Source organism: Trichechus manatus, unplaced genomic scaffold, assembly GCF_000243295.1.
Source record: "Trichechus manatus latirostris isolate Lorelei unplaced genomic scaffold, TriManLat1.0 scaffold00232, whole genome shotgun sequence".
Taxonomy (NCBI): Eukaryota; Metazoa; Chordata; class Mammalia; order Sirenia; family Trichechidae; genus Trichechus; species Trichechus manatus.
This window is the reverse complement of record NW_004444168.1, coordinates 225,163-247,437: the sequence shown is the minus strand read 5'-3', so window position 1 is coordinate 247,437 and position 22,275 is coordinate 225,163. Positions and strand designations below refer to the sequence as shown.

At 39.5% G+C, this 22,275-nt stretch overlaps 1 protein-coding gene across 1 annotated transcript in view; it reads right to left on the bottom strand.

Annotated features, from left to right (window-relative positions):
- Nucleotides 1–143: 143 nt before the first annotated feature.
- The window catches only part of OVCH2 (ovochymase 2), a 55,948-nt gene continuing 33,816 nt past the window's right edge, over nt 144–22,275 (bottom strand). The window contains exon 18 of the mRNA XM_023743034.1: nt 144–236. Within this exon, the coding sequence (XP_023598802.1) occupies nt 144–236 (93 nt within the window). The remainder of the gene's footprint in view (nt 237–22,275) is intronic.

Sequence of the window (22,275 nt, the reverse complement as noted above, 5' to 3'; positions counted from 1 at the left end):
CCTGCCTCAGGACCTCGCTGAATCCAGGGATTTCCACTGCTTGGGGAAAGCCCGGCGGAGAGCTCGGGGCGTCAGAGTACCTGGTGAAACATCACTTATTTACTACATAGTCCTCTTTCCACCCTGGTCCTCTCCCTGCACACTCAGAGCAGCCATGACTGCGTATCCGTCTCCTCAGCTCCTTTAAATTGTGGCAAAGTTGAAGGGGTATCTGAGTGACTAGTAGGAGGGCGATGCTGGCAAAGAAAATGGGAGTTCAGGTCAATTCGGAGAGCACAGGTAGTGAGCTCCTACTCTGAGCCTGGCGCAGAGCCAGGTGTTTGTGGGAGTGGGGGACGGGGTGGGGGGTGTAGTCGAATTAAAGAAGACATTCAAAGAGCTTATTCATTCTTTCATTCACTCACGATTGGTGGAGAGAAATGACAAGCACCGACGCTAACCCGATGGGAGGCGGTTATGGGGGTTCTTCACAGTACATTTCAGAACCTTGGTACCCCCTCCCCCCACGCTCATCAGTTCTCATATTGCCGGGGGCCTCTTTGGCCTCAGTGAGACAGAAGCCAAGAAGCAGATTCCACCCCTACCCCCAACCACACACCACCGCCAGCACATGCGTGGTGGACACCTCCCCAGCACCTGCAGGTGCCAGAGTATTAATGTCAGATATGATAATTTTTGACAGTCTAATAAGTATGAAATGATGTCCTTTGAACTTCATTTGCTTTACTTAATTGGTAATGAGGATGAGCATCTTTCATATGTTTATTCCCAGCTGAGTTTCTTTTTCTGAAAAAATGCCTATTCGTGATTGTTTGCTCATTTTTCTTTTGAGTTGGATTTTTCATACTGATTTTTAGGAGTCTTTTATATGTATTTTAGATACCATGCTTTTGTTTTCTCAGTTTGTAACTTTTCCTTTTCTCACTTCCTTCCTTCTTTCCTTTCTTCTTTGGTGATGTCTTTTGATGAATAGAAATTTGTAGTTGTAATGTGGTGAAATATGTCCATCTTTTGTCTTTATGACCAGTGCTTTTTGTGTCTTGCCTATCTTTATCCAAGGTCATAAAAATACTGTTTATTTTCTTTGACAAGATTTATAGTTTTTCCTTTCACATTTAAGTCTTTCAACCACCTGGAATTGATTTCTGTGTGTGATGTGAGGTAGGGATCCAATTTAATTCTTTTCATATGAATAATGTGTTTCAGTAGTGTCATTGGTTGAATTATGTCCCCCCAAAAATGTGTGTATCAATTTGGCTGGGCCATGGTTCCCAGTATTGTGTGGTTGTCCTCCATTTTGTGATTGTAATTTTATGTTAAAGAGGATTAGGATGGGATTTAACACCCTTCCTAAGGTCACATCCCTGATCCAATGTAAAGGAAGTTTCCCTGGGATGTGGCCTGCACCACCTTTTATCTGACAAGAGATTAAAGGAAAGGGAAGCAAGCAGAGAGTTGGGGCCCTCATACCACCAAAACAGCAGTGTCAGTGTCGGGAGCAGAGTGCGTCCTTTGGACCTGGGGTCCCTGTGTGGAGAAGCTCCTAGTCCGGGGGAAGATTGATGAGAAGGCCAACAGAGAGAGAAAGCCTTCCCCTGGACCTGATGCCCTGAATTTGGATTTTAGCCTACTTTACTGTGAAGAAATAAATTTCTCTGTTAAAGCCATCCACTTGTGGTATTTCTGTTATAGCAGGACTAGATGACTAAGACAAGTAGCACTTATTGAATTGCTCATATCTGGCCACCAGCGTGCAGGCTACCTCTGTTATATATCAGTTTTCACATATGTGTGATTCTGGTTCTGTCTTCCCTATTCTCTTACATTGATCTAGTTGCCCAGCCCTGTGTCAATACCACACTGTCCTAATTATAATAGTTTATAACAAGTGTTTATCTTTTGCTCTTGTGCATTCTTCAGGTCTCAGCTCAAATATCACTTCCTTAGAGATGCCTTGTCCAATCACCCAATTTTAATTACGTGTACACATTACATTCTATTCATTGCTTTTACTTCAGTTTATAATTACACATCATGAATATTTGATTATTAAATGACTGACTCACACTACTTTGAAAGTTTCATAATGGCAGAGACCCTGTTTCCTCTGGCTTATCACAGTGACTATTATAGACAACATTCAGTAAATATTTAATGAGTGAATGCATAAACAAGTGAATCAGTTCAACTCTGCCCAGCAGTGTTTAGCACACTGCCTTGTATGTGTTAGATAAATTCTTACAGACCTGTGGAAGAGGGACAGTCCTTTTTGTCAGTAGTCTGTCCCCTTCCCTTGCTTAATTTATCTCCATAAAACATATCACCAAATGGCATACTACATATTTTACCTATTTGTTTACGTCTGTCTCTCTCCACTAGAATGTAATTTACATGAGTGCAGGAGTTGTTTAACTCCTGCTGTATGAGGACAAAAAAAAAAAAAAAAAAAAGGGAAAAAAAAAAAAAAAAAAAAAAAAAAACCTGTTGCTGTTGAGTCAATTCCGACTCATAGTGACCCTGTAGGACAGAGTAGAACTACCCCACAGGATTTCCAAGGAGTGGCTGATAGGTTCGAACTGCTGACCTTTTTTGGTTAGCAGCCAAACTCTTTAACCTTTGAATCACCAGGGCCCTGCAGTGCCTAACAATTGGTAGATGCTCAACAAGTATTTATTGCAAGAATGAATGAATGAATGAACAAACGTCATTTTCTCCATTTGAGCCTTTATTTTTGGCTTTGGAATCCAGAAGCACCTCACTTTCTTCTGGGTCCATCTTAACTGTTTGCCTCTAACCTCCATTTTCCCTTCTTATTTCCCCTACCTGTTCCTTCAAAGTTACCAGAGAGGCAGGTGGCACATCTTTATTAATCCCTGGAGCAAGATAAAAGACAGGTATTTACCTAGGCTCCCAGTAGTTTTGAGAGGGCAATGATTCCTGTCTTAGTACTCCTACACACTTTATATGTGCCGCTCACATGCTCATATGCCACCTGGATTGAGGCTTATCTTCTACTATTCTTTTCTGTCTCCTAAAATAAACTGTGAACATATGGCTCCCATCTCTAAATCCCTGGCTTGGTAACAGGGCCTGGCAAAGAGCAGGCCCACAGCAAGTGTTTGCTATAAAAATGAGTGAATGTCTGTTGTTGTCACTGTTTGAACATACATGAAACTCCACATCACCAGCCTTGGCTTCTCCTGTGCAGGCATCATGCCGCCTTCACTGCTGAGTCTTCCCTGGGAGAATTGGTGCCCTGTCCAAGTCAATGAGTGTTTGCTGTCTAAACAATTTTTGGGCTGTTGTGGACTTTTCATTAGGTTTTTAGCCTTGAAAATTATTTGTTTCCATTTTCCCCCCATGAACAAATGACCACCTCTTAGATCCTAGCTGTTAAACCTAAATCATGGTAAACTGAATAATGGCCCCTCAAATAAGTCCATTTCCTAATCTCCAGAACGTGTGAATGTTACTTTGCATGGTGAAAGGACTTTGCAGATGTGACTAAGATTGGGAACATTATCCTGGATTATATGGGTGGGCCTGGTATAATCACACAGTCCTTATAAGAGGAACATAAAAAAAAACAAAAAGCAAACCTGTTGCCATCAAGTCAATTCCGATTCATAGCGACCCTATAGGATAAAGTAGATTTACCCCATAGGGTTTCCAAGGAGCGGCTGGTGGATTCAAACTGCTGACCTTTTTATTTTTTGGTTAGCAGCCAAGCTTTTATCCACTATGCCACCAGGGCTCCAAGAGGGACATAGGAGAAGTTAATGTGATGATGGAAGGAGGTTGAAGGGATGCACCCTGAAAAAAAGGGGCCACAAACCAAGGAATGCAAGTGACAACTAGAAACTGAAAAGACGAAGAAATGAATTCTCCCCTCAATGCCTCTGGAAGGGACCACCCCTGACTACACTTTGATTTTAACCCATTGAAACTGATTTCAGACTTTTGGCCTCCGGAACTATAAATTTGTGTTGTCTTAGGCCACTAAATTTGTGACTTATAGCAGCAATAGGAAACTAATACACTAAATGAACTATTGTTTTTGTTTCTTAAGGTTTGTTTATTTATACACCCACTGCTCACTTATCGACACGGTTAGGTTCCAAAGACCAGGTTGTTACACGAAATTTGGCCTTATGTGAAAGTGGAGGATGACCACATGAGATCACAGAATGGAGGATGACTACATCGTTACATAACTGCCAAATTACATCATTACGTAACTGCCAAACCACTAAAAATCATGGCCCAGTCAAACTGACACATAACCTTAACATCACAGCCAGCGTTACTCTTGCCTCACATCTCAGCATTTGTTACTGCCAGAGATACGTCGTTAATGCGCGAAATAGTCAGATAGTAGATTTTTTACTATTGTCATAAATGTGAAATGTCATATAATGAGATAGTTGATAGATGAGGAGTACATGTACTTGCATTTACTAAAAAATACATATTTCTGTGACTTGGACCAGAGCAGCCAGGAGGTCCCTGAGTTCTCGTGCTGTCTCATTTCTGCAATGTGGGTCTCTCTTGTAATGTAGATAACCTTCTTCAGCAGCCTTCTGCTACCTGGGCACATCTTCAGTTTGTTGTCTCTGCCAGGTCACAAGAGCAGCCCACCCACTGCATCCCTTCCTCTTCACCCTGGCTCGAAGCTGTGCTTCCTGCATTTTGCAAAAATGTAATCTTGAACAAAGAAGCCAATCAGACAGTTATAGTTGACTAGGATGAGCCTTATGAGACACCACTGGTGGAGCACTCAACCCACTCCAAGCACCCAACACAGTGATCGGTGAAGAATATTTCTTGAATTGGAGTTTCCTTGGCATCCCTCTTCAAGGATTTTAAACTAAAGTATGTTGAAATCTAATCAGGATCCTCCCCATCCCCAGCACCTCAATGGGCATAAAGCAATGGCAACATTTTGCATTCTGGAATGTCTTTAGCCTTGACTTATGCAAAAGCAATGTGGCCACAAGAAAACTTTGCACACTCTTGGCAATGTGGAGCTGACATGGGTCAAATCCTGTAAGATGCTATAAAAGCAACAGGATTGAGAAACCAGGAATGATAAGAATTTGTCAGAAACAGTGGTGAGTAGGAGTAAAAAGAACAGCTTGCAGAGTCCTATTCTGTCGTCCTTCCCACGCTGAGGGGAATTCTTCCTGAGCAGCTATGTCTGCAGAGCTATGCCAATGATGCTAGTCAGTTCTTTCCAATATTTACAGCAGTTGCTTCAACTCTTCCCAAATGACATCTGCTGTGGTAGAGGCTGGGTTAGAGTCTCCAGAAGGTAGTGATTGTGAGTTCACAGCTTGGGCTGTGGAGACAATGGGAAGGAAATGGGGAAGCAAATGTAGTTTCCAGGGAAGAGTTCCACAAGCATGGCCACAATGTGACTGCTAGCCTGAGGCTATGAACCTCAGATGTATAATAGGAGAAAAGCTGACCTCCAGGAAGGGGAGAAGGGGAAAATACCTAATTAAAAAAAAGAAATGATGGAAAGCATTCCCAGTTCCTACTTAAACCCTACCAGGACTTTTATTGCTCACAAACTTGCCTCAACCTCTGCTTCATTGTCTCTTAAAGGGACAAAAACAGGAGCTTTTGAGAAAAAGAGTTTGGTTTCTGGGAACAGTTTCTGTTAAAAAAAAGAAAAAAAGCAAGAACAATTGAGCAGATTGAACTAAAGCTTCGTTGTGAGGGTGATTATAAAACCTTCAAACCTTACAAAGTGTTTTTCCACAATAAAACATATCCCTATGAAATCGTTTTGATCGTTTTATAACCACTTTAATTTGGAGAATTTCAGAGAGATTCCTTGCCTTTTCCAAGATCACACAGCTGTAACTTAAACCCGTGTTTCCGAACCCAGCCTAATGTTCTTCCCCTATGCCACTGCAACCTATGGTACAGAAATGCATAAAGAACATTTTAGCTTTGATGCCACTGAAACTTAAACTTAATCCCTGATTTCAAATTGAAAGAGACTCCCCTATTTTTCATGTGCCAAAGCTCAGGCCCAGAAATATTAAAAGATGCTTTTGGAGGAAGGGCCATTTGCCTTGAGGTGTCAGCCTTGCTCAGTCTGCAGTTTGATTAAGAGCAAATGTAAAATTCTTCCTGGGTGAAAATTAATTCAGAAAATATATAAACAGAAAATGCACCCCTTTTCTCTGCCTTCCCTCCTGCCATTGTGTATCACCTGTTGTATGCCCATCTGACCAAATGCTCCCCTTGTGCTCTAGTCCTCGTCCCCTCTCACTGCTGAAGAACATGGCCCCAGCAATTCTCCCATCTGCCTCCTTCGTCGTCAATTTCCTCTCTCTATTTGATCATTTCTATTAAGTATACATATGTGCTGTAATTCTTCCCATATTAAAAAAGGCTATATATCTTCTATTGACTCACATGCCTATATAGGTAACATTCCTTCTATGTTTCTGGTTACAACAAAATCCTTTGAATTCCCTGCTCTCTCCAATATCTCCCATCTCATTCTCCCTTGAATGTACTCCAAAAAAGGCTTTTATCCTCACCACTCCTCTAAAACTGCCCATGTCAAGATCACCAATAACCCCCACATGTAATGGTCAATTCTCAGTCAACTCCTTATTTTCACCCCCATGTAAATGTTGGAGTGCTCCAGATATCAGGCCACAGCTCCTGCACTTGACCATGACCTGTCTTCAATTATTCCTTAATTGACCTTGTGTCCCCAGTGAGACCAGATGTCCTTGAGAGCAGGGATGTATCTTTGCTTTTCTCTTGTACCTATCTGGCTTGGCTGGGCATATTACAAACCAAAAAAAAAAAAAGTAGTTACCGTAGAATCGATTCCAACTCCTGGCGACATCATGTATTTCAAAGTAGAAGTGTGCTCCATAGTTTTCATGACTGTGACCTTTGGGAAGCATATCACCAAGCCTTCTTACTTGCTGGTGGTTTTCTTACTTTCCAGAACTGGTCTTCTGATTATATTCAGCATGGACGAAGAAGGAATTTCTCAGGTGTTTCACTGGATTCCAGTGTCCTTGGAGAAGGGAATTGACCCAAAGGCCACATCCTAATTCAGAAAATGATTCTGTAGCTTGAACTGAACTTGGGACCTACTTGCTAACAGGATTTCTCAAATGGATCTGCTGTGGATCCTAGCTGTATGGCTTAGCTATTCTGATAGTCAGATTTATCATCTGTATATTGGGAATAACTGTATCAAATATGCCTACCTGAGAGGCAGCATAGCATTGTACAAGACTACCTGGATTTAATCCCTGCTCCATCAGGTTTACAAGAGATTGGACTTGGGAAATATTCCTGAATATTTGCATGCCTTAAGTTTCACCATCTTTAAATTAGAAGGCGGATGGTGATGCTTACCTCATAGAGTTGTATAATGATAATATGAGTTAATAAATGTAAAATGTTTAGAATAAAGCCTAACACATAAAGTACATATTAGTATTAGCTATCATTGTTATAATCTCACAGAAGTTTTTATTTAAAAGATGAGTGTAAAGCACCCTTAACAGTAATTACTACTTAATATGTTAGTTTCTCTTTCTTCATGATGAACAAACAAGTATAATATACATTTTTAAAATTCTTAAAAGAAAAAGAAGTACCCTCAGCCCCACAAACAAATTTGTCTAGACTGAACAAGATCCTAAATTGCAAAGTATTGCACATTCTTACTAATAGAAGCAGATGAATTCTGGGCAGCATCCCTTGAGAAGGGAGTCTTCAAGGCTGCCTTTGAGATTTGTGGGGAGATGAGCCAATGGTCTTTCTGGGAAAGACTTTCATCAACTCAGTAAAAACCTATTCTTTCGAAGTCCAGTTGTCATGGAGGTGAAGACCAATCCAGTCAATGAAGGCATGGATGCTTGTGTATACACCTGGGTAGTGAATCTGTCCACAGCCCAGGCCCCAGCTGCTTATCCCAAAGATGGCGTAGTGCCCAGAATCTTCCAGGGGACAAGCCAAGGGGCTTCCAGAATCACCCTAGAGGAATACAAAAGGGCTAGGTCAAGCAGCAGTACTATGTGCATACCATGGTATGCATACAAGCTCCCCTAATATACTCAGGTTACTCCGCTGGGGGTGAAGGGAGAAAAACAGGACCAAATGGTGATATACTGTAAGAGGAAGAGAAAGAGTTTCTGGGAAATGGCAGGAGGGTATTTCTGCTGGGATCCAGGGGCATTAGGCATTTGAAGCAGGTGGTTATGCCAGAGCCCTGTCTCCTTAAACTGGTAAGGGCCCCTGATAGGAGTTAGGGATTTGTGGACCATCAGCCTTGACATGTAAGCTGCAGATTTAATCTTGTGATGTATTTTGTCTGCTAATTTTTCTCCTTTAACTTTACGTTAATGATATGTGTGGTAAGGGTTGAGGAGACCTATTAACTATAAGCCACTTCCCCAAGCATGATGAGATGGATCTTATAGAAGTCATACACTTACCTGCTCTACCTCATGCCATGACCAACAGTGACTCAGTTTTGGAGGCAGGGAGGAAGGAAACCAAAATACTGAAAATATAAAAGGAGAACTCTTTCCCTTACTTCCTATCTAACAGCAGAAAATTCTAGAAATCCACAAGAAGCTTCTTTAGAATGGACTATTCAATTCTCCAAAGAGGGTCCTTAAAATTGTCCGCAGTGGAAACCTGAGGATACTGAAGAGTCTAGTTTATCCCACTGTTGCGGCAGCTCCACCCAGAGGCCCCCTGGTCAAACCACCTAGACCAAAAGCATGAATCTTCCCCACATTTAGCCAGTTCCCCAGTGTCCCCATTGTGGGAGTGGAGAGAGATGAGGATGGAGAGCTTACCCAGCAGGAATCCTTGCCTCCCTCAGAAGGGAAGCCAGCACACAGTATTCTCTGGGACATCCCTGAGGAGAGCGACGCATAATACTCCTGGCATGCTTCAGAGGCAAGGATGGGTATTTTAAGCTGCTGTAACTTGTTAGATTTCTCTCCACCTTGAAGGCAATGAATATCTCTTGTTAAAATCAATTAAGGCCCCCAAATAAAGCAGAGTATATTTTTAGAGGATCTCTTAGGCATGTTATCCACACAGACAAAAGTGCTTTGTAGGAAGTGCTTTGTAAGAAAAGGGTTATACTATGTCCTAGAAGGAAGGGTGTATTAATTTCCTAGGGCTACCATAACAAATTACTACAAACCAGGTGACTAAAACAGCAGAAATTTATTCTCTTACAGTTCTGGAGGCTAGAGGCCCAAAATCGAAGTGTCGGCAGGGCAGTACTCTCTCTGAAGGTTCTAGGGGTTGGTGTTGCTGATAATCCTTGGCATTCCTTGGTTTGTAGATGTATCACTCTAATCTCTGCCTCTGTTGTCAAATGACATTCTCCCTGGGTGCCTCTTTGTCCTCTTCTTATAAGGACACCAGTCATATTGAATTAGGGCCTATCCTAAAGACCTCATCTTAACTTGATTACATCTGCAAAGACCCTATTTCCAAATAAGGTTACATTCATAGGTACCTGGGATTAGGAGTTCATCTTACCTTTTTTGGAGACACAATTTAACCCGTAACAAAGGGTAAACTCAAAATAGACAAAATCTGAAACCCAGCATCAAAACGTCTTAAACCTTGATTGGATTTAGATATCAACTCCCCCTCTAATTCCTACCAGAATGAAATTAATTATCTCTGAAAGAAATGGTATCATCCAGAACGTCCCCAGTTTTTCATACACAAGGACTGATATTCAATCAAAGATTACCACACATGAAAATAGAGCCAAATAACACCACCACCACCACCAAAAAAAAAAAAAAAAAAAAAGTTGAAGTAGACATACGGACAGTTCATTTATTTGGGTAATCAGACACTGAGTTTAAAATAATTGTGATTTTTTATGTTCATGAAAACATATAATAAGATTGAAAATTTTAACAGAGAACTAAAATCTGTAAGATAAAGAATCAAATGGAAATTTTAGAACTCAAAAAAATGCAGTAAGTGAAATTGAGAACTCAGATAAATTGAAGAGCAGATGAGACAGAGTAAAGAGAGAAATAGAGAATTGGAACAAAGTTCAGTAGAAAATGTACAGACGGAAGCATGGAGAGAAAATAGTATGTAAGAAAGATAAAAAAATAAAAGTAAATGTAATATTGTATAAAGCTCTAAGATATATGTAATTGGTCTCAGAAGGAGAGACTAGAAAGAATGGAACAAGAATATGTGTGTGTGTGTGTAAATTTAAAAATAAAGGATTTAGAAGAATTAAATAAGTAAATTCATGGATTCAAGAAACACTATTAAAATATTAAAATCAAATAGGATAAACATAAAGAAAACCACACTTAGATTTTAGTCAACCTATTGAGAACAAATGACAAAATTTTAAAAGGAACCAAAGGGAGAAAAGAATGTATCACTTTTCAAAGAGTAACAACAGTAAGAGCTGATTTCCCAATAGAATCTATATAAGCCAGAAAACAATGGAGTTACATAGTTAATGTGCTAAAGAAAAAAGCTGTCAACTTACAATTCTATACCCAAGAAAAATATCCTCAAAAATAAAGACAAACAAACCTAGGAAAATTTGTGGCCAGCACACCTGCAGTAAAAAACTTAAACAAGGAAAGTGATCCTATAGGAAAACATGAAAAAACAATAAGGAATGAAGAGCACTTCAATAACTGTATAAAACAATTTCTTGTGGAATTTTAAATGTATATTGTTATAAATACGTGTTATAAATCCTACCTGTGATTATAATCCCATTTGGGTATTGGTTTTCTTTGTTATGTAAAGAGGCCATATCAGGGTAGGGTATGTCTTAAGCCAATCACTTTTGAGATATAAAAAGAGCAGATTAGGCACAGAGAAGCAAAGCAAGCAGAGATGGAGGAAGATACATGCCATGCCACATGAAGATAACCGCGGAGCCAAGGAACAGAAGCTGAAAGGAGACAAGGGCTTTCCCCCAAAGCCAACAGAGTGAGAAAGCCTTCCCCTAGAGCTGGCGGCACCCTGAATTCAGACTTCTAGCCTCCTGAGCTGTGAGAAAATAAATTCTTGTTTGTTAAAGCCACACACGTGTGGTATTTCCATTATAGTGGCACTAGATAACTAAGATAAATGTATTGTTGTTGTTGTTGTCATCAAATCAGTTCCGACTCATAGGGACCCTATACACAGTAGAACAAAACACTGCCCAGTCCTGCGCTGTCCTCACAATTATTGTTATGCTTGAGCTCATTGTTGCAGCCACTGTGTTAATCCATCTCCTTGAGGGTCTTCCTCTTTTTTGTTGACCCTTTACTTTACCAAGCGTGATGTCCTTCTTCATAATATAGTTCAGCTTCTCGGATTATTTGCTCAGCATACAGATTGAATAGGTATGGTGAAAAGATACAACCCTGGTGCACACTTTTCCTGATTTTAAACCATGCAGTATCCTCTTGCTCTGTTCCAACGATTGCCTCTTGGCAAGGTTCCTCATAAGCACAATTAAGTGTTCTGGAATTCCCATTCTTCGCAATGTTGTCCATACTTTGTTACGATCCACACAGTCAAATGCCTTTGCATAGTCAATAAAACACAGGTAAACATCTTTCTGGTATTATCTGCTTTCAGCCAAGAACCATCTGACATCAGCAGTGATATCCCTCGTTCCATGTCCTCTTCTGAATCCGGCTTGAATTTCTGACAGTTCCCTGTCGATATACTGCTACAACCATTTTTGAATGATCTTCAGCAAAATTTTACTTGTATGTGATATTAATGATATTGTTCCATAATTTCCACATTCTGTTGGATCATCTTTCTTTGGAACAGGCACAAATATGGATCTCTTCCAGTTGGTTGGCCAGGTAGCTGTCTTCCAAATTTCTTGGCATAGACGAGTGAGCGCTTCCAGAGCTGCATCTGTTTGTTGAAACATCTCGGCTGGTATTCTGTCAATTCTTGGAGCCTAGTTTTTTGCCAGTGCCTTCAGTGTAGCTTGGACTTCTTCCTTCAGTACCATCAGTTCTTGATCATATGCTACCTCCTGAAATGGTTGAATGTCAACCAATTCTTTTGGGTACAGTGACTCTGTATTCCTTCCACCTTCTTTCAATGCTTCCTGCGTCATTTAATATTTTCGTGGTAGAATCCTTCAATATTGCAGCTCGAGGCTTGAATTTTCTCTTCAGTTCTTTCACCTTGAGAAATGCCAAGCATGTCCCTCCCTTTTGGTTTTCTAACTCCAGGTCTTTGCACATTTCATTATATAACTTTATCTTTTCTAGCTGCCCTTTGAAATCTTCTGTTCAGCTGTTTTACTTCACCATGTCTTCCTTTTGCTTTAGCTACTCTACATTCAAGAGCAAGTTTCAGGGTCTCTTTTGACACCCATTTTGGTCTTTTCTTTCTTTCCGGTCTCTTTAATGACCATTTTTTTCCTTCATGTTTGATCCCCTGATGTCATTCCACAACTCATCTGGTCTTTGGTCATTAGTATTCAGTGCTTCAAATCTATTGTTGACATGGTCTCCAAATTCAGGTGGAATATACTAAAGGTTGTTCTGTGGCTGTCGCAGACTTATATTAATTTTCTTCAGCTTCAACTTGAATTTGCATATGAGCAATTGATGGTCTGTTCCGCAGTTAGCCCCCGGCCTTGTTCTTACTGATAATATTGAGCTTCTCCATCATCTCTTTCCACAGACGTAGTTGAACTGATTCCTGTGTATTCCATCTGGTGTGCAGAAGGCACACACTATTTGTGTAAAAATACGGGGTATAAATATATGTATATAAAAAAAAATAAGTAAATAAAAATACAGGGTATAAATATATGTATTTTTACACAAATAACCCGCACCTTCTGCATTTGTTTGCTGGCCGTGCCCTCCCTCCACGAAGCACCCTCACAAGGGCCATCATGCCAATCCTCTTCCACGTGTTGCTCTAAAAAAAAATTAGTGTAGTGTTCTTCCAAAATACCTCGCTGGGGTTGGGGAGGGAACATACGCAAAAAGTACCATTCCAGAGGGCACCAGAGGGCCTCTGGAAACAAAAAGTTTACAATGTTAGGGCATCCCAAACAGGACATACATTAAGTAAGCAGTCAGGTTCACAAGAGTACTCACAACGTGGCCTGCTATCATGGGACCTCCTATCCTGGTGTTTCTAGTCCAGTCCAAATAATTCAGCTTAGTCCATAACTTCAGAGGGGTTGTCTGAGGCAGTAAGTTTCAAACAGTTTTGTTTCTCCGTGACATCAGTTTGTCAGTGTCACAAGTGTGGAAGATGTCTGGAGGTGCTCCATGTGGAAAGCAGAGGAACTGAGGCAACCCTCTGTTGTCTTGTAGACAGCACCATCAGGTGTGGTGGTAGATTTAGAAGTCAGTCCAAGTCCAGGCATTCACAGAAGCTTGGAAAGGCAGCACTGGGAGTGTTTTGTTTGTTTGTTTTTTAGGAGAAGGAGAAAGCTTTCAGAATAGTTCTGAAAAACAAAAATCCTAGTGTCATCCCATCCCCTTATGCCTCTTCAGGTGCTGAGGTTTTGGTTTATTTTGTTGTTGTTGTTAGCAATGTGTAATTTAGTTTTCAGAAATTTATATCGTTTTCCAATCATCTCTTGTTCTCATCCAGATCTCTTGTCTGGAATAGTTTGTATGCCAAAGGGACAACAGAAACACATTTATGTATACTAGATAGCCTGGTCAAACGTAACAGCACAAATGAGAAATGCCCTTTTGGGGAATTGCTGCATTGAGATCCCAGACTGCTTGCCTGAGAGGTATAGTTCAGGCTGGGGTTATCTTGTCCCCGCCCATCAGCTGCTTAAGCCTGTCCTTTAATTGTCAGTTAAAGTGTTCAGTGACCGCTGTGGCTTGGGGGTGGTATGGAGCATGAAGAGCACACAGAGATGGTTAGGTCAAACCCAGAGATAAATCTCAACTGCAGTCAGGATCCAGTGGAAGCCTCTGCATAGGACAAGAAGACCGATGTGATTTACTTGCTAAGAATGTCCTGGCTCCTTGACTTGGGAATCTGTCCCTAGGTAGTGTTTTTAGCCTTGGCCAGGGTCTGGCAGGCAGAATAGCTTTTCCATGCTGTTTGAAGTCTTCTGATAACAGTGTCGGTCCATGTGTGTAGGCCCAGTCTTACAGTACAACCACTTGTGAATCCAGGAGGTGATCGATTAGACATCTGCTTGCTCTGTGGTAGAGGACACTCTGGCCTCTGCATTTAGTTGACAAGTGCGGTCTGCTTATTGGTTATGTTTTCCCTGTCAGCATAGGGGTCTTTCTGGTGAGCATCCTCATGGGTAGCAAAAGCTTATCAGGACTAGAACAGATTTTTATCTAAATGCCTCATCCCCACCGGGGGCTTGCTTTAAATGTCTGTCCAAGGCTTGCAAGTGGCTGGATCAAGTGGCTAGGCTATTCATTATTGCCCATGAGTCAGGTAGGTTTACTTTTCCATGTACCCCTTTAAAATGGCCCTAACTGCAGCAATTCCTATCAAGGCTTGGGGGCAAAAGCTAGCAGGAATGTACACAGAATATATTCAGAAAGGGGACCATACAATAGAGGTTTCTAGGGGCCCCAAAGGGACCTATCCAAAGACAGGCTGGCAGGAGTACTAGTGGAGGTGGCCTCACACCCAAAAAAACCAGAAAGCGTTATCGGTTTTTCTTTTATTTTGGTGCCAGGGGTTGCAGAGACCACAGTTACCTATGCACGGGTATCTAAAAACCCAAGAAATGAAATTCTTCATTTCCTCATTGAACTTTAACTTTAGCATAGGGTCTTCAGCCTCCTCTGGTAAAAGAAGGACTTCATCTTAACACCTTTGTTGTTATTAGGTGCCATAGAGTCGGTTCCAACTCATAGCAACCCCGTGTACAACAGAACAAAACATTGCCCGGTTCTGCACCATCCTCACAATCGTTACTATGTTTGAGCCCATTGTTTCAGCCACTGTGTCAGTCCGTCTTGTTGAGGGTCTTCCTTTTTTTTTTTTTTTTTTTTTTTGCTGACCCTCTATTTTACTAAGCATGATATCCTTCTCCAGGGACTGGTCCCTCCTTGATAACACGTCCAAAGTGCCTGAGACGAAGTCTCGCCATCCTCACTTCTAAGTAGCATTCTGGCTGTACTTCCAAGACAGATTTGTTAGTTCTTCTGCCGGTCTATGGTATACTCAATATTCTTCACCAATACCATATTTCAAAAGCATCAGTTTTTATTTGGTCTTCCTTATTCATTGTCCAACTTTTGCATCCGTACGAGGCAGTTGAAAATACCATGGCTTGGGTCAGGCGTACCTTAGTCCTCAAAGTGACATCTTTTCTTTTTAACACTTTAAAGAGGTTTTTTTGCAGCAGATTTGCCCAATGCAAGACATCATTTGATTTTTGGCTGCCGCTTCCATAGGCATTGATTGTGGATCTAAGCAAAATGAAATCCTTGACAACTTCAGTCTTTTCTTTGTTTATCGTGATACTGCTTACTGGTCCAGTTGTGAGGATTTTTGTTTTCTTTATGTTGAGGTGTAATCCATACTGAAGGCTGTGGTCTTTGACCTTCATCAGTAAGTGCTTCGAGTCCTCTTCACTTTCAGCAAGCAAGGTTGTGTCATCTGCATATGTAACTGTAGTAGTCCAGGTGGAAGATGGTACTGGCTTGGCTGGGTAGTAACAAAGATGGAGAATAGTAGACAGTTTAGGGAAATATTTGATGTATTAGAGAGGAATTTATAGCTGAATCAAGAGGGTGTGAAGAAGATGTCACAAAGATGTCGAATTTTTAAAACGTGGAGAAACTCATCTAATCTGCAACTACCTATAGATTTCAGGTAATCCTAGCATCCCAGTTAGAAACAAGCCAGACCCACTGAAGAAGTACCAAACAATGAAGTTGTTGTTAGGTGCCATTGAGTTGGTTCTGACTCACTGAGTTGGTTCTGACTCATAGCGACCCTATACGACAGAGTAGAACTGTCCCATAGGGTTTCCAAGGAGAGGCTGGTGGATTTGAACTGTCGACCTTTATGGTTAGCAGCTGAGCTCTTAACCACTATGCCACCAGGGCTGCAAACAATGAAAAGGATATGCAGTTAGCATCAATACAAATATTATCAAATATCAAATAGAAGTACAGGCAGTCCCAGGGTTGCAAAGTCTGACTTACCAGACAACACATACTTGCACTTTAATGTTATGTAAATTTGCCCTCACTTTGAAAGGATGGAACCAACCTCTACTGGCAACAAAGTCTTCATCACAATTACTTTCACTTGCTGCACATGCAGCTTTTAAATCATCAAAAAGGCTTCAAGCCTTTTCTTGCACTAACAAACCAAACCAAACCCGTTGCCGTCTAGTTGATTCTGACTCATAGCAAAAAAGTAAGGCTAAATAAGAACGATATGCACCTGTTCTGACTTACCTACAAATTCGACTTAAAGACACAGTTAGGAACAGATCTGGTTCTGCACCCCAGGAACTGCTTGTACTATCAAATATCAAATAGAATTACTATCAAATGTAAGAAGCCTGCTACTTGAGGAAGAAGGAATGTCATTGTTTTTAAGGGGAACAGTGTTGACCTTGTGTAGACTCCCCAGTGGCCAAATGGAATATTTGCTATTTTTAAAGGATCTCAATTAAAACATTAAAATTTTTTTTTTTTTTACAAAACACAAAGGTATATAACTGTAAGTACCCTGTTCTTAGCTAACCTTACTATGTCAAACATGTACCCTGTCTAGTGGTAATTAAATTGGTGTGATTTAATAATTTTGTATTAATTAACTCGGTGTATTTTAATACAATAATGTAAGATTCATATCTGAATGTTAAATCTCTAGCTTCATTAATTAATCCCAGTATTGTATCAGAGGTTTAAAGGACACAAATATGGAATAAGGCATATTTTTGTAAGAAAATATACGTATGAAGGACCCAAATGAATTCAAAATATGATATGAGTGCCGTTATAACATGGAAGGCATGGCCTACAATGCTGTAATGAAAATAAAATAAGACTTCAGAGCCAAATGCTCTGGATAAATTTTAACTCTGCCACTACTGCCTGTGTGATCTTGAAAAAGTTACATAACCCTTTTGAGCCTCAGTTTCCTTATTTTTAAAATCAAGACAATAATATTTAACTCCTATGATCATTGTGTTAAATGAGATGATATATGTCAAAACGTGTAGTAATGAATGGCAATGAAAAGGTAATCCATAATAGAGCCTACTTGAAATAAGCCAATGATTAGGCAATGAAAAGGTAATTCATAATAGTCTACTTGAAATAAGCAATGATTATTTTCCATTACAAATGCAAGATACATTTATGTATCAATATCACAGAATGAATGTTACCTGCTGATCAAATATTATGATGATTACAGACTCCTGTAATCATCTCTGTACAGCAGGGCTTATATATGCATGATTTAGGACTATTTAGAATACAACACCTAAGTACCTCAGTACCAGACATCCCATTGATGTTTGTTAAAATACCATTGAAAATCCAATGGGATTGAGAAAATTAGGGGTAGACATGTACTTATACACAGTTATCCTGGCTGAGATCTTTGTTATAGCCTCAGGGGTTTCATTTACTGTCTTCATTATTTGTACATAAGTATTACATATTATATATTTAGTTTTGAAACTTCATTTGAATCAGCATGATTAATGTGGGCTGTTCTGTGATCATCTGTGACAGTTCTGAGAAGCAGCCATGATGAGGTGCCTGGAACTGTTTTCTAGAGTACCATCATGTGGTTCATATTTAGCCACACTGGAGGGACCGTAGGAAGAGCCATGTTGCTTTTCTCTGTGTGATAGTGACCCATATTTTAATTCAGACTTGGAATTTCCCACTTATCATATACAGTTTTCCCAAATTCCTGGACTATTGAGATAGACAGGAATTTAGCTCTCTTACCACCACATTTTATCTCCATCTCCATCTCTCCTTTCTGGCTAAGCCAAGAATCTCTTCCTTGCTCCTGATTTCCATGTGTTTTTACATGAGTGATATTACTCTGTTTGTATTGTTCTGAAACTTAATTTTTAACTGAAAAATGTTTTAAAAATAATTCCATGTCTGTACATATTAATCTCCATTATGCTTTGTAATGATTCATAGTATTACAAAATATTTAATTAGTATTTATATAACTAAACCTATACTAATGCTTCATTGTGCTCATGTACCACTATTTCTCTAGAATGTACTCCAGGAAGTAGAATTGCTGAGTCAAGGGGTTTGCACATTTTAAATTCTAGTGGATACTACCAAATTGCCCTGAAATAAAACTATCATCAAATAAATAATGATGTTTTATGTTAATAACCTTTTAGATCAAACTTACTTTTTTGTTATTTATTTGACCTACTGATTTCCAAAAATCTTGCATTATGATTGTGGGGATTTTTCAATTTCTCATATTCCTATCAGATTTTGTTTTAAATATTTCAACACTATTATTAGGTACATAAATGTTTAAGACTCCTATACATTCCACGTGAATTATGCCTTTTATCCTTATAAAACCTTTTAAAAATCTGTCAGTTTATTTCCCACCAGCAGTATCTGAGAGTATACATTTCTTCACTCCTTATTAACCACTGGTATTATCAAATTTCTTAATTTTTGTAAATATGATGGTGATGTGATCTAAAGTTGACTACATCTGTATGCACCACATAGCTTGCATGTTGCTATGATGCTGGAAGCTATGCCACTGGTATTTCAAATACCAGCAGGGTCACCCATGGTGGACAGGTTTCAGTGGAGATTCCAGACTAAGACAGACCAGGAAGAAAGGACTGGTGATCTACTTCCAAAAATTGGCCAGTGAAAACCTTATGGATAACAATGGAACATTGTCTGATATAATGCTGGAAGATGAGCCCCTCAGGTTGGAAGGCACTTGTCATGGATTGAATTGTGTCCCCCAAAGAAATGTGTATAGCAACTTCGCTAGGTCATGATTCCCAGTATTGTATGATTGTGTAATCTGATGTGACTTCCTTATGTGTTGTAAACTCTATCACTATGATGAGATTATATGTGATCTCCTTATGTGTTGTAAATTCTATCTTTGTGATGAGGTTATACTGATGAGGTTGACAAGATTAGATAGTGTCTTAATGCAATCTGTTTTGAGATATAAAAGAGAGAATTGAGCAGAAACACATAGGAACCTCGTACCACCAAGAAAGCAGTGCTGGGAGCAGAGTACGTCCTTTGGACCTGAGGTTCCTGCGCAGAGAAGCTCCCAGACCAGGGAAAGATTGATGACATGGACCTTCCTTCAGAGCCAACAGAGAAAGTATTCTCCTGGAGCTGACACCCTGAATTTGGACTTGTAGCCTACTGGACTGTGAGAGAATAAACTTCTCTTTGCTAAATCCATCCACTCGTGGTATTTCTGTTAGAGCAGCACTGGATGACTGAGACAGCAATCATAACACGACTGGGGAAGACCTGCCTCAAAGTAACATTGATTTTAATGATGTGGATGGAGTAAAGCCTTCAGGATCTTCCTTGCTGTTGTGGCATGACTCATAATGAGAAGCAGCAGCTGCAAACATTCACTAGTAATCAGAACATGGAATGTATGAAGTATGAATCAAGGAAAATTAGAAGTTGTCAAAAAAGAAATGGTACGCTTGCAGATCAGTATCCTAGGTGTTAGTGAGCTGAAATGCTTTGGTATTGGCCATTTTGAATCCAACAATCATATGGTCTACTATGCTGGGAATGGCAAAGTGGAACAGTGTTCCATTCATCGATAAATAGAACATTTCAAAATCTATCCAGAAATACAACGCTGTCAGTGGGGTTAATATCCATATACCTACAAGGAAGACCAGTTAATATGACCATTATTCATATTTACACACCAACCACAAATGCCAAAGATAAAAGATTTTTATGACTACTGCAGTCTGAAATTGATTGAACATGCAGTCAAGATGCAGTGATAATTACTGGTGGTTGGAATGCAAAAGTTGGAAACAAAGAATGGCTAACAGTTGGAAAACAGGGCCTTGGTGATGGAAATGGCCCTGGAGATCACATGATAGAGCTCTGCAAGACCAATGACTTATTCATTTGGAATACTTTCTTTCAACAACACAATTGATGACTATACACATGAACTTTGTCAGTTGGATTACACAGGAATAAAATCAGCTACACCTACGGAGAAAGGTGATGGAGAAGCTCAATATCATCAGTCATGACAAAGCCAGGGTCCAACTACAGAACAGAGCATCAATTGCTCACGTACACATTCAAAGATGTCACTTTGATGACTAAGGTATGCCTGACCTAAGGCATAGTCTTTTCATTTGCCTCATATGCATGTGAAAGTTGGACAATGAAAAATGTAGACAAAGAATAATTGATACATTTGAATTGGGGTATTGGCAAAGAATATTGAATTTTCCATGGACTGCCAGAAGAACGAACAAATCAGTCTTGGAAGAAGTAAAACTGGACTGTTCCTTAGAAGTGAGGATAGTGAAACTTCATGTTACTTACTTTGGACATGTCAACAGGAAAGACCAATTGCTAGAAGAGGACATTGTATTTGGTAAACTAGAGGATCGGTGAAAGCGTGGGAAACCCTTAATGAGATGAATTGACACAATAGACCCAATAAGGGACTCAAACATATCAAAGATCATGAAGATGCTGCAGGACCAGGCAATGTTTCATTTGTTATACATAGCAGCAATAACAAACACAATGTGATATAATTTTGAGTTTCCTGTTCATCATGTTTTCTTTATTGTTGTTTTCCTCCCACTACTTGCTTTAGATTATATCGGTTATTTTTAAATCTAATAATGTAGAATGTATGCATTTTATTTCCATTCTTCCAGTAGTGGTAACTCTAAATTTTTTTTTAACACTTTTAGTTTATGTTTTCTGTCATTGTCTGGAGTTAACTTGTGTTGATAGCCTGCCTTCAAATTAGACAAGAATCAGAGCATGTCTTTACCTCCTTCTCTTCCTTCTTTCACCACTCTCCATCACCTCTGTGGGATCGTTAGGGACTATAGCTACAAATCATTATTTTTAATTAAGTTATTTTCATGAATGAGTGGTTGTTAATTGTTTCTTTGCTCATTCCTTCTTCTAATATTTCATGTGTTCCCTTAGATTCTCTCTGTCTTTATTCAGAAAGGTAAGGCTTGTGAGTAGTTAAATGTCTGAGTCCTTCCATGATATAAAAAGTCTTTATTTTGCCTCCTACTTGAATCACATATTATTTGGGTGTATATTTCTGTATACATAATCATTCACCACCTCAGAACTTAGAAAAGTTGATTCCTTACTTCCTGTATACAATGTTGCTGTTGTTGATGAGACGTCTCATGTCAATATTTTGTTCCTCTCTAGGTAATCATCATTATTTATACCTTTTAAGATATTTTCTATAATCCTTGATTTTGAAATTTCATCACACATTTTTGGGTGTAGTGCTTTTTGTCATTCTTCATGCTTGGTACTTAAGAAGACTTTTTCCTAGGAGGACTCCTGTCATTGTTCACCATTGGATTTTTTCTCTCTTTCTTTTTTTTTAAAATAAATGATGATGGGACAAGTGGATATTTATATGCAAAACAGTGAAGCTGGACTCATACCTCATACCATATATGAAAATTAGCTCAAAATGGATCAAGGACCTAAATGTAAGAACTAAAACCATAAAACTTCTAGAAGAAAACATAGGGATAGTGCTTCAGGACCTAGTTTTTAACAATGTATTCTTTGATATGACACCAAAAACACTAGCAGGAAAAGACAAAGTAGATAAATTGGACTTCATCAAAATAAAAACTTTTGTTCAACAAAGGACTTTAACAACAAAGTGAAGAGACAGCCTACAGAATGACAGGAAAAAAACGGAAACCGTATATTGGATAAGGGTTTAATATTCAGAATATATACAGAACTCCTACAACTTAAGAACAAAAAGACAAACAACAAAATCAAAAAATGGGCAAAGGATTTAAAAGACATTTCACCAAAGACGATATACAAATATCAACAAGCACATGAAAAGATGCTTAACATCATTAGCCATTAAAAAAACCAAACCTGTTGCCATTGAGTTTATTCTGACTCGTAGTTGACCCTATAGGACAGAGTGGAATTGCCCCATAGGGTTTCCAAGGCTGTAAATCTTTACAGAAGCAGACTGCCACATCTTTCTCCTGCAGAACGGCTGGTGGGTTCA